The sequence below is a fragment of the Petaurus breviceps genome, unplaced genomic scaffold, assembly GCF_028583685.1.
Source record: "Petaurus breviceps papuanus isolate PSGF00001 unplaced genomic scaffold, PetGlider_PUasm1.0 140, whole genome shotgun sequence".
NCBI lineage: Eukaryota > Metazoa > Chordata > Mammalia > Diprotodontia > Petauridae > Petaurus > Petaurus breviceps.
The window spans coordinates 2,721,254-2,734,322 of NW_027185698.1; the positions used below are offsets into that span (position 1 = coordinate 2,721,254).

A 13,069-nucleotide genomic window follows, 5' to 3' on the forward strand; every position below is an offset into this window, starting at 1 on the left:
TGAACCTCATTGAATTTATCAGGATTGATCTTCAACAGACAGGCAGACCATCACCAGGACCATTTGTGAAAGCTTTTAAAAATAGTGTCATAATTGTAATTTAGCATTCAGGCTCAGTTAGGATTACCCAGATTTCAATGAAAGGGTCTCTCCTATCCTCCCCATATACTTTACATATCTTTGGAGCTATCTGAAAGCTAAGTGGGCTCTCTTGGGAAGTAGTGGAAGTTTTCAGGCACAGGGTGGCAGGTCCTACTTGGCAGAAGCTGTCAGAGTCTGGACCCTGCTGACATAGCTTTTTTGAGTGCAGAATGACTTTCAATGAGGCATCAGGATTTTAGTGAAGGATTTTCCCCTATCCTCCATCCCCAATGTTTTTTTTCATTTTTTGGTTTGGACCTGTGATCTTGGCAATAAAAGGGAACAGCCAGTATGGAAACTCCCTTCCAATATGGAAAATCCCTTCAAGGATCATGGTAGCTTCCATCATCTTATGGAGCTTTCAAGACCCTTTTAGGTTAAGTGACTTGCCCATGGTCACACAGCCAGCATGCATCAGAGGCAACGTTTGAAGCCAGGCATTCCTGACTTTAAGGATGCTTTTTGTCTCCCATGTCACATTGCTCTCCTGAGCTAAAAGCTAAATTGGTTTTATGGACATTTTTAAAAAGCAAGGAATCTATAGAAAGAAGAACTTTATTGTTTAACTTTAAAGGTTACAAGATACAAATTGGGCAAAACATTTTTATCATTATGGATCTGTTTCTCTAATGCAAGTTTGGGATGAATAATTTAATAACTTGGATCAAAACTCAGTTGCTGCATGCTGGTTGCTAGGTCAGGTTTTAACTCAAATTATTCCAAAACATATGCTCCAATGAGAAAATGCCATGTGGATGCCAAAAGAACACCTGAATTGGCAGCACAGATGTGTCAACAACTGTAGATTAAGTACTGTCAGGACAGGTGTTCTAAGGCTTTATTCTTTTTAAATCATAGGTGTTACTAGAATTAAAATGGATTCACACCAACAGAGATTAAGGTGAATTTAAAACAGAGATCATTGGCTTTGGGAAAAGATCCCAATGAAGACTTAGTCTCCATCTATTTTTATCAGCATGGTCATCATTGATCTCTGGATAGCTTAGAAACCAAAGATCAGGATACTTTTATATCTCTTGTTCAGGATATTTTCTGCCATGCAGAACCCCTCGAACTCCCATTGCCTGGCTTCAACCTCGGGAAAGTTCTGTTGTTTACCACGGTGCTAGAAAATTTCAGTAAAGATGCTGAGTTTGTATGAATGTAGTTTTACAAGGCCCAGCATCTTCTGGACTGTGTGAACTGGCAGTGATGCATCAAGAAATATTTTGTTTTTACCTCTGGAAGCCAGGAAAATAAAAGAACATGAAGTATTTTGTATTCATTTTAAAAATGGGGTTCTGAAGTTTGAGTTCAGGGTGATTAAAAAAAACCCATCAGTCAAATTCAGTCAACAAACATTTATTTAGTGCCAACTATCTGTAAGGCACTAGAAATATAATGTTGGAAAAGGGACTTGACATACAAAGATGAAAATTGAGGTATCCTTGTAATCAAGGAGCTTACACGGCAGAGCTTCATCAATGGGCCTTCAAACACTGATTTCCCTAATAACTTTGTGGACCAATCTCTTCTTTTTCTTCTGATCCAGGTTGTGGTCAATTTATAGACAATCTCATTTTATAGACACAATTGTCATAGGCTTCCAGTCTCTCCTGGTTCTCCTCTTGTCTGCATGGTTCTACATGAGTACAATAAAATCTCCCTATTCAGACCAAGTGGAAAGGCCAGTTTGTCAAAATAACAAATTATGGTGTGTTTTTAAAGCAAGGCCACACAATTATTTTCCAGTACATACAGAAGCTTGAGCTATGTAAACAGTGTTGCTTACTAGAAACCTTTAGGGGACCTATTTTAATGAACAGATAAGAATAAATTGTGTACAGTTTTCCTATACAAAACATTTAAAAAGTTTGTTCTGAAACAGAATCATAGCATGTCAGGGCTGGAAGACAACAGCTTGTCTGAGATCATCATTATAGTCAAACAGCTAATGCATCCATCTAACTGAAAAGTGTGTTGCTTGCAGATCTTGTTTGCATAAGAAAATCGCATTATTTACAAAGTAAGGATTTGACAAGCAAAGGTAAATTCCATTCCAGTCATCACATATGTCGAGTGACTGGAATCCAAATTAATGAGGTTTCATGGTAGCTGAAAAAGTAGAAAAGGAGTTTCACATTTTTGTCATGTCAACTCCTTACTGTACAAATAGGAATCATTGTTTATTAAGAATAAAACTGGGACAAAAGCTAGAAGAAAGGTTCAGTCTGTGCAAGAGGTCGGTAAGTCATGGGAGCATTGAGACAGAACAGAAGAGACCTTTGAAGCCATTCATCCCCTTTATTTTACACATGAGAGACTGAGGTGCAGAAGGGGTAAGTGACTTGCCTAAGGTCCATAACTAGTAAGTGTGTGAGGCAGGCCATCCTAACCCTCATTCCTATCTGGTATATATCACATTCCTGGAATGTGGAAATCAGGACTATGGTGGGAAAGGAGGGAGTACATGTTTCACCCTTTCAACTGCTACCTGATGATGGAATAACTGGTGAGGAAAGGAAAGAAGCCCTTCCTCATGGAATCACTTTGGAGAATATATTTTTTGGGATGCTCCAATCCTCTGTTAATGACTGAAGAACGTAATAATATGACTTACTCCATGATTCTTTTTATATGGAGGGGGGAAGTGGCAGTGGGTCAGGGAGGACCAAAAAGAATGCCTTATCTCAGACATTTATTGACCATCGGCAATGTTACAAGCTCCATTAAAAAATAACAGCAACTCATTCTTGCTACCTCTGAGCACCTATTTTTTCCCATCATGGCTTGCTCTGAAACTTTTACTGGGTGCTTCTGCCAGGAATAAACACCTCATCTAAGTGATACATAATTCAGTTATCCCTTTCACATCACTGTGGTTAGGGGCGTGGTGCTCTGATGATCTGGAAAATCCATATAAAATTTTCTGGCCCTCCCCTTGCACCAGAGAAATCTGAATTTTTTCTTTTTATTTTGTGGTCTGTTTACAGTGCCTTATTGTAAAATTTGGGTTAGGTATCTGGTCATAGGCTCTGTGTCATCTGCAGCTTCTGCAAAACTCCCCCCAAACTTCCATTTAATTTCTTATGCCAACCTGCAATATGTCAAAACCATGATGGGGCAAGTCATGCTGTGGAAGGGATAACTGTATGTGTTTTTATATTCACCTGACAAGTTAATTCCAAATACCCAGCCCAGTTTGCTTATGTACAATACACAGACAATCTTATACCAAAAATTAAGTGAGAAGAGAATTCTACCTGGACATGTACATTCAAATGATATAATTTGCTAGGTAACCATCTCTAGGAATGCAACTTCATCTAACATCTTCCCACCAAATCTTTCCTCAATGTTGCAATGACTCCAAAAGACCTGAAAACGTTTGCAAAACAAAAGTATGTACATTCAGGTACCAACTGATGTACACCCAACTGCTGCAAACCCCTGGAAGAGAGAGTACAAAATTCAAGGAGGGGGGAAGGCAGGGCAATTGGGGCTAAGTGACTTGCCCAAGGTCACACAGCTAGTAAGTGTTAAGTGTCTGAGGCTGGATTTGAACTCAGGTCCTCCTGACTCCAGGGACTGGGACACTATGCTACCTAGCCACCTCTCAAGTTCCTTTTCATCTTAACAGCACCAACCTCTCTGCTGTCCTTTGCTCTATGAAACAGATATTACAGCAAGGGCTGGCAGAGAGTAGAGTATCGTGAAATCCCTGCTTTGAATTCTTAGTCTCTCTTTAGCAGTAACTGATATACAAATCTAGAAAATATTACCAAGCTACTTTTACGTTAAATTCAGAATTGAGTTCTCTTCCCCTGAAGCATTCCAGAGATATGAAAAGGACAGTCACACCATTATTATATTTTCCTTTGTATTCTTTTCCCTCTTCACATATTGAGGAGATATATTAAGAAGATTTTTTTTGGTTGCTTCAAATCCTCTCTGCCCACCCCTCCCCCACTTGGCTTAGAAATAACCATGCTACTATCAGCACCGAGAAGGCTTCTCAAAGGCACCACAGACAAAGGATTACATTAATGGAGCCTGGCCCCCGGCCACCATCTGAGCTGGGGAGAGTTAGTCAGCAGGATTTCTCATCTCTCACCTTTCTTTGGATCTTTCTTTTACCTCCCTTGGCTGGGATCCTGGCGGACCCTCAAGAGATGGCCAGCACTGAGCTCAGTCTGCAGTGGCTGTCTGGACCTGCTTTCCATTAAGCCCAAATTAGAAATTTGAAAGGAAATTCTGAATGTAAATGGAATCTTCTAAGCACTTGTATCTCATCTCACACTCCTCTTTCCAAAACACAAACAACCAAGCAGTGAGGAATTTTTGAAGGAATAACTGCATGTAATGTAAATTTATTAATGGGCACTCAGATGTTAAGCAATGAGTGTTTTAGATGTCTCTCAAACATACCAAAGAATGCGATTTCTACCACTGATCCTTCTGGAAGATTGTAAGCTTCTTAAAATCAAGGGCTGGGTCATTTTTCATCTTATATAGCCAGCACCCAGCACAATGCTTTGCACTTAGCAGGAACTTAATAAATGTTTATTGAATCCATGAATTTCTAAACAAGGACTCAATGTACTTTTTACATATAGAACTATTCTGAACAATATACTCCAGGACAACTGAATACCAAAAATATGCATTAAACATTTCAAGGGGTGCACTGCTTGGGAGGTTAACATTATAGCTTTCCCTGAAATACTCAGCTGTCTACATGAGACTAACTGAGACGCACATATGAACATGGCCTTCTCAATACTAGGACTTGGGGTGTTATACAGGGCTTATTTTTAAGGTTTTACATTTTTATTGAACACTGACGTGTTTACTATTTTAAATGCTTTACCACAAACTTGTGAGGTATGTCAAAGTTCCTAGATGTTTATAAAATAGGATGCTCACACAAATACAATTTTTTTAAGTACTGAAGAGTGGAGGTAGGAGGCCACACAATGTATCAGTGGCAAAGAAAGGAAGTGAACTTAAGGAACTGACCTCCTTCCCAGGCCTGGGATGAACAAATTCACTTGGTCTGCCTTCCCTTTGGTGGTTCTCTATATTTTAGTTACCTGGATACACATACTATTTCTCAATACTTTTCAATAATATCATGGAGCTTTGATACTTAGCTAGGGGGAAAATTAGCCCTGCCCCAACCCTTCCCTTAAGTAGAGCCCAGCACACACACACACACACACACACACACACACACACACACACACACACACACACACACACACACTTCAGACTTAGAAGGACTATCTGGTCCAATCTATGTCTTAAGAACAATCCCCTCTACTAACAAGTGGTTGGTCATCTAACCTTTGCTTGAAGGCCTCCAGTGATGGCACCCTGTTCCCTCCCAAAGCAGCCCCTTCCAATTTTAAACGTAGTTCTCTTCAGACTTTTCCTTCTATCAACATCATGTCTTTTGCTGCTTTGCAATTTCACCCATCACTCTTAGTTCTTCTCAGGGCAACAAACAAGTTTAAACAAAATCTGAGGGGTAACAGCATACAATGCTTCTATTTGGAATCTCCTGTCCAATCTTTAAAAGAGATAGGTATAGTAATGTGAAAAAGTTAAGGTCAAGGTGTCTGCAATATTCCAACTGATGGCTAATCATTTATTAGTGGATTAATTCTGCTTTACCTCCAAGACTGTCCAACTTAACTAGATCAACAAATAGTAAATGATTACTTATGGGCCTGATTCCTACCTGATCCTACACTCTGGATATACATTAAATACTTCCAAGGAATGCATTAGCTCTTTTAGACATGAGGATATGATTTAGAAGAGGCTGGCCCAGCCTTGGCCCAATAAAAACCAGGTTAGTATTTGGCAATTGATGAGATTTTGTTGTGCTTTTTGTTGGAGGGAGAGAAGGTGCTTAGAATGTATTTTTTCCCCAAAAAAACCATGTTTACCACAGATCCTTTTCATTTTACTGGAAATGTGCCTAAGTTAGGATTTTGGAATTGGTCGGTCAGTCAACTAGTACTTAATTAAGCACCTACTACGTGCCAGACACTGGGCTAAGTTCTGAGATAAGTTTGTTGACTCTCCTTCTGTACTTGATATAATCATAAGCTTCAAGCTGGCCCAGTTTGATTTAATGCATATTTTTATGACCTGAATGACAGATTCTTTGTCCAAAGAAACTAATGTGCCTCCCACACGTTCGGCATACAACCAGGCAGTAGCTTAGTTACCTATAGGATCTGGCCCAATAGGTGAAGAGGAGAAATGATGTATGAAGTAACTTTTTCCTTCTAGTACCCCTCTTCACCATCCTCGCCCGCAGTGGCAGCTTCAAGGGCGGCAAGGGCTTCTGCCACAGCAGCATCCTCCTGTTCGGGGCTCCAGTCACTGGCATGATCACATACGTCCTCACTCAAGTTAATAGTTAAGGCCTCAGTCTTAATGGCTTCATTTAATGAATCCCAGCTTCTCCTTTTAGAAAAAGACAGGTCTGAGAAGTGATCTGCATTTGCATAATCCACTCTGTCCATTGGCTCAGCCTGGATGTGATTACTTAGAAAACAATAATTTTCATCAACCATCTCATTTATCACTTGCACCTCAACTTGCGGATAGTCAGGGACCGGTAGCTGTATGATGTGGTGTTGGGCTTCCAACATATGGTTACTTCCTGGGGAGGATGCATCTTCACCTGAAGTTTGAGAGTCTCCATTTAGGATGACTTGAGTCTCTTCTGTAGCTTGAAGCATAGGCTCTTTTGTCCCTGGGTCACTTTCTTGAACAAAGTGTTCAACGGGGTCACCATCATTTTTAGCACTAGCCAGAGACCCACTGCCACTCTCATGGGGAGTGATTTCTTTTTCTTGGCTAAGACTGGGATTTACATCAGGGGATACATCAGTATTGGAACCAATTCCATTGAGAGTAGTAGTGTCAGTCTTTGTCATAGAGTCACGTGAACGATCCTCATGGATCAGAGGTCCTCGATGATGCCAAAAAGGCTCCTGTGTGCTATTCAGTCTGTTTTTGGCATCAGTCCTCTGTAGCTCCTCTTTCTGAAGGTCATTTTTATGTACTAATATTTCACTGTTCTCTTTGCCCTTGAGGTCGACGCCATCTTCTTCCTCTGGCTTGTAACTGTTTACTTCATTGATATAACCAGCAGGTGGCGCATGAATTGGATCAAAGAGATAGCTAGGAAAAAAAAAGTTGGGAAAAACCAGTGGCTTAGATTCTTCATAACACTAACATTTGTAAAAATCTTTATTGATTTTAACATTACAAACATTTATATATCACTCCTACATTGTGAGAAGTTTCTTGCGGCAGATTAAAACTGAGTAAAACTAATAATGTAGTGATCTCATCTGAAAGTGTGTGCAACCTTAATAACTTTTTCAATGTTTCATTTTTCATTAATGCCAATCTATGATTAGTAAGTCTTTCAACAAAGTATCAGCTTCTTTTTGAATCAAATATATGTGTCTGGATGAATTCATTTTTAGTTTGAATCAATCCATTTTGAGCTAATGAAACTTAATGTGCAGATATCAGCTATGGAAGTTCAGATTTTTCTTTTCCAATTGTGCAGAAGCTACTTGGAAAATGTCAAATTTAGTTCAAATCATGTTCTGCCACAATAGAATGATACTCTTAACCCATTCTGGTTAGGTAATTGAAAGGATGATTACTTCTGCCCCAATTCCCCTCCTCCCCAATTAAAGAGCCACTTTTAATGCTGATCAACATAATTCTTTTAAAATATAGGTTGAACCTTTTAAACTGATATCACATCTACAGAAACTCTTAGCTTATCTTCATTACACAGTTCCTTCAGAACCTGAAAAGTAAGAGTTTCTGAATGGTGTACTAAATTAAGAAACACGGCTTTCTTATGACCCCAAATTGTTCTCTTCAGATAGAAATCTTGGTTCTACTTTACCTTTGTATCATTTTACAGCACCTGCACCCCATCTGGATTATTTTTTGTTACCATCTGGAAAACAAAATATAAAGGAGAAAGGAAAAATGAAGCTCTGAGGTGGTGATTATGTTGTATCTTTTCTCCAAAGACCCAAAGTTGAAGAATAAAAAATTTATGTCTAAAATATGGGACACTCATTACCATAAGGATTTCTTTCATTGATTTATAGGTCTATAGGTAAAGGTGTCCTGGTAAATATTTAACAAGTGGCTTTCTGAAATGTATGCTGGACATACTTTTAAGTTTAATCTCTATTATTAACATCTTCTCCATCACTTTAAGTGTATACAACCAATGAAATAACCAATCAAGACTTAATTTGTAGCATTTGCCGATTTCTGCTGCATAAATGCTCATCCTAAAAATGAAACAGTTGGCTCTTGAGAGGCAGCAAGCCAGCTCCAGCACACTGCTGCTTATTGGGACATAGATTTAGAGCTCAGAAAAACCTTAGAGATCATCTGGTCCAACCCTGATTTTGGGAATGGTTCAAGGCCACATGTAGAGTATAGTAGCAGAGCTGGGTTCAAATGCATACCCTCTAATTACAAATTTGGGGTTCCTCTACTATTCCACACTTCCCAGGAAAGACATAGGAAGCTCAAAAGCAATGGTCAGCATCTGGTTAAAGGTAGGTTTATCAATGAAATTTAGCTATAGGACCAAAAAAGGACCTTGTCATAAGGCAGCTAATTACAGGGAAATCTCATGACACGGACCTCAAGACTATGGATCTCCAGGGCTTTACAGCCAATTTCTGTAAGGAATTCCAATGCTAAATGCCTGTAAGTTTTTAGCTACATCATTTCCATTTCTTCCATGGAGGTTACCCTGGATTTTCAATGGCTATAGTAGTTAAGTGTAAGACCTATTGGGTTCCAATAAATAGGAAAGGATGAAGATGGGCTCAGCAACAGATTAAATGTGTTTATCCTTTGAGAACCAACCTAGCGAAAAGTCAAGAGAATCATCACAAGATGACTATTTACCAAGAGATGAACATTTTTAGCTATAGGAAGTGGAAGATCTGCTTTGCTACTGATGGGTGATTCTTTTTGCTTTTAAAAAGACTGTAAGATGGATTTGGATCCATCTCACCACTTCCCTGCCAAGTTATTCCCCTCCATTTCCTCTAAACTTATTTTCCCTCTGGACTAAATACTATTCCTAACATGTTCCTGAATTTTATGCTTGCGTATCAGTAAAAGGAATTGTCAGCAACTAGGAAAATCTTAAAATTAGCATAGCACATTCTTTTGAACTAATCTCAAAAATAATGTTAAAAAATCTTCCCTGATCACTGTGAAATTTTTGTACAAACTATGTTAACTACAGTATGAGGAATTCATGAGCTATAAATTATATATTATTAACTCAATGCAATTCAACAAACATTTGTCAAGTGTCTATTATGTGTATGACGCTGTCCTTGGTTCCGGTAATTTCTGGCTACATACTTTTCCGATTGTTTTCAGTTTCTTGTCCTAATTTAGCCTTCTAATCATCACCCCAAAGTCAATGCCATCTCATTCAGTACTCTACTGGACTGGAAAAGAAAGGTTCTCTCTGTCTAGAGAAGTTGACTCTAAAGTCAACCCTTCATTCTAGGTCAAAACTTCTGGCCTCAAAGTATCTCTAACGTAGTAGCTTTCCTAGATCTACTCATAGAATTACTTTCAATTTGGCTTTCTATTTTCTGGGCACACATTCTCTTCATCAGCTTTCTTTGAGCTGGCCCTGGTTTAAACACTTTTTCTCCTTTTAGTCTTTATTACTCAAAAACCTATGTGGCATAGAGAAAAGAGGATTAAATTTAGATTCAGAGGACCTGGGTTTGAGCCAAAGCTTTGATACCCTCTGCCCATGTGACCTTGAACAAAAAATTTTACTTTCCTGGGCTTTGGTTTCTTCATCTATAAAATGAGGAAGTTGGATTTTAAGGTCCCTTCTAAATAGAAATCTATGATCCTATGGTCTTAAGTTCTAACTGCACTATTCTCAGACTCTTTTCTCCCCTCTCTCAATGTCAAAGACATATTTCCCAGAATATTCCACCACTCCATCCATAAAGAAAGGGATACTTTAAAAACAAACAAATCATATTGTCTATGGTTATAAGGGAAAGGAATCTCATGAATAAATAAAGTCCAGGGATAATCCCCAAACCACACATTAGCCATTATTTTAAACCCTTTCTGCTGGAGAAATGTACTAGTTTTTGTGTCCTCTCTTTGCCCCCAACTCATTCTCTGGCAGAGCTACTATCATAAAATGGTCCAAAACTAGGAAATGGGAGAAAGAGAATCCAGTGGCTTGACTAATTAATAATTCAATGATTATGCCTTAAGAATTACAGTTCCATATAATAAGACCTCAGTTTTGCTAATCAATTACTTCATCAAAAATTTTTAAAATAAAGTCTCAATTTGCATAAGGCTATGGGCTGGCTATGATGATAGTGGAAGGAAGTGAGGGAGATAGGGAAGGTGGCAAAGTATAGAATGATGTCCATGCCTTTAAGTGTGTCCCCCAAGAGTTGGGACACATGCATGTGCACGCTCATGCACACACACACACACACAGATAACTAATAATACAAAGCCACAATTTATGGAATAGACACTAAGTATGGTAGGAGCTCAGGGCAGGGGGGGACATTACTGGGTTGGAATAGGCATGTAGGTACAGGGCTTTATGTTTGCTTAAAGCACTTTTCACATACATTACCTCATTTCCAAATCAATTTCCTCCTAGCCCCTGCTTCCCACCTTTTGGCCATCTGCTCCTACTTATTCACAGATCAGTTGCTGGATAATCATGGTTGAGATGAAACACTGTGGAAAATCCCTTCTCGGTGCTAGCCCTGCTCCTTTCCATTCTTGCTTTGTCCTTTAACCCTAGCTATATCTCTGGGGTAGGTAGAGTCGCTCCTTTAAAAACATTCATGGTAACTACAAGAAGGGGGGTAGCTTCACTTGTTTGACGAGAGAGAGTTTTCTTAAGAAAAAGCCTAGCACCCTTATTTGAAGGACAGCTTCAAAGGGCCTCAAAGAAAAGGAGGACAAGAGTGGACTTGGGAGCAGACTCCCTGTTGGTTCTGGGAGGCTCTGTTCACAAGTCATGACCAGGGGTCAGAATCTGTGTGGGAATGAAATATTGATTGGCTCCCTACCTTCCAACCCAGGAAGCTCTTAGAATTCCTTCCTATTCTTGAATTTACATGTCCTCCTTTTCTCTTTTCAGGGAAACAGCCTTAGAGGAAGGGGACAAGAATTATGGTTTTCCTCCAACACTATACTTCTGAAAAGCTGCCTTGGCTGGTTTAGCGTCTTCTGCATTATGTTTCTGGCATGATTAATTTTTCTGGTCATTTTCCTTTCCATTTCTATTCTACCTGAGTTGGTTTCCTTAAAGATTTAGCTCCCTACCTGACGGGGATGCTGTAGTCGATCTCCAGACTCCTGGGAGCTGAAGCTCTCTTCTGGTTTTCAGCTTGCCTGCTTTTTTTTCCTCCCCCAAACCTCCTTTTTCCCCTTCCCCAGCCTACATTCCATCTCTCAATAAAACTGACTCTAATGTCCAAGGTTGTGTGACCTGCTCCTGAACAGGTAATGACTCATGCATTTATATTTAGCCCCATGCAGGGCTAGTATCTACATTAATTCCTGCTTAGTAACCCTCCCTGAGATACTTTCATCTTTAGGTCATACAAATTCAAATCTACTTCTACTCTATTTCCACATCTATTTTTTTTCCCCATCAGGTAGTGTTTTCATTTGTAAATCCAAAGACAAAAAGCTATGTTTGACTGTGGGGCATTGCATACAGAGACAACTTTTATATGGCCTGTGCTAAAGACGCCTCATTGAAGGACACTGTTCATAGTAGAAGCCAAATATATTTGTGCCAAATGAATATTATTGGATGACCAACATACGGCCTGAAAACAAGAAGCCTGCACCTGATAGTTTTTTAACTTGGGAGAATAAAATGGACTTGGAGAGAGTAAAATGTGTAGTTTCTGATTTCTTTTCATAGCTAACTGAAAGGTGACAATGGGTAGTCAGGCACCCTGAATTCCCTTTCCCTTTGGATTATAAAAAGCAACAAGGAGTGAGGTAAAGAGTAAATGCCTCTCAATCCTCACCTGGTTTACACAAGAGAAAAGCAAATACCATCAGAATGAATGCGTTCACTTATTTCTGGCTCTCTCTGCTTTATTCTTGTTTTTGATGGATGAAGTCTGCTCTGGGTTATGTGTGGGGGCTAAATACTGGTGAGTTTGAAGACAACAATGCTAATGCATTGTCATTTACTCACAGACAGAAGAAAAACCTGTTTTGTGGCACTGAAGATGATTGTGGGAACCTGCAGGTTCAAGTAAAGGGTAGGCACTTAGTAGGGACTTTTGTTGAATTCAGCTGAACTGAATATGGCTGAGCACACACTGAGAAGACACAATGGAATGTGTAAAAGATGACAACTTATCCAGGAGCTGATCTGCCTTTTCCAAAGTGAGAGTAGCAGGAGGTGGTTTGTTTCTCTCTAGCCTTAGCAAAGGCTGATGATGCCAGACATTCACCAGCAGGTCATCTCTCTTCTTTTATTTAGTTTCCCTTCAAGCAAATGCCTTTTCCAGTAGGAAAAGATAGAGAAATGACCAACTAGAGGAGTTCAGAAGACACCTTGGCTTCTTCTGAGTTTTCTGTACGTGCCAGAGACATGAAAGGAGAAGGTAGGAAAACAATCTCATTTTAAGTCCTAGGCTAGGGTGAATCTTGTCCTTGGTCAAATGTAATCCACATCAGCCAGTAGAAAGAAAAAGAAGTTTCACTGAAGAACAGAAATGTGTTGAGAGAGAGAGAGGGAAGGAGGGGGGAAAGGAGAGAGAGAGAGAGACAGAGAGAGAAAGAGAGAGAGAGACAGAGACAGAGA

The 13,069-nt window shown here is 39.5% G+C and overlaps 1 protein-coding gene across 1 annotated transcript in view; it reads right to left on the minus strand.

Annotated features, from left to right (window-relative positions):
* Positions 1 to 594: 594 nt before the first annotated feature.
* Positions 595 to 13,069, minus strand: part of CUNH4orf19 (chromosome unknown C4orf19 homolog) — a 106,623-nt gene continuing 94,148 nt past the window's right edge. Inside the window, exons 2-3 of the mRNA XM_069068665.1 lie at positions 8,093 to 8,146; positions 595 to 7,344 (exon numbers count right to left, since the gene is read on the minus strand). Of these exons, the coding sequence (XP_068924766.1) occupies positions 6,441 to 7,344; positions 8,093 to 8,124 (936 nt within the window). The 5' untranslated portion in view covers positions 8,125 to 8,146 and the 3' untranslated portion in view covers positions 595 to 6,440. The remainder of the gene's footprint in view (positions 7,345 to 8,092; positions 8,147 to 13,069) is intronic.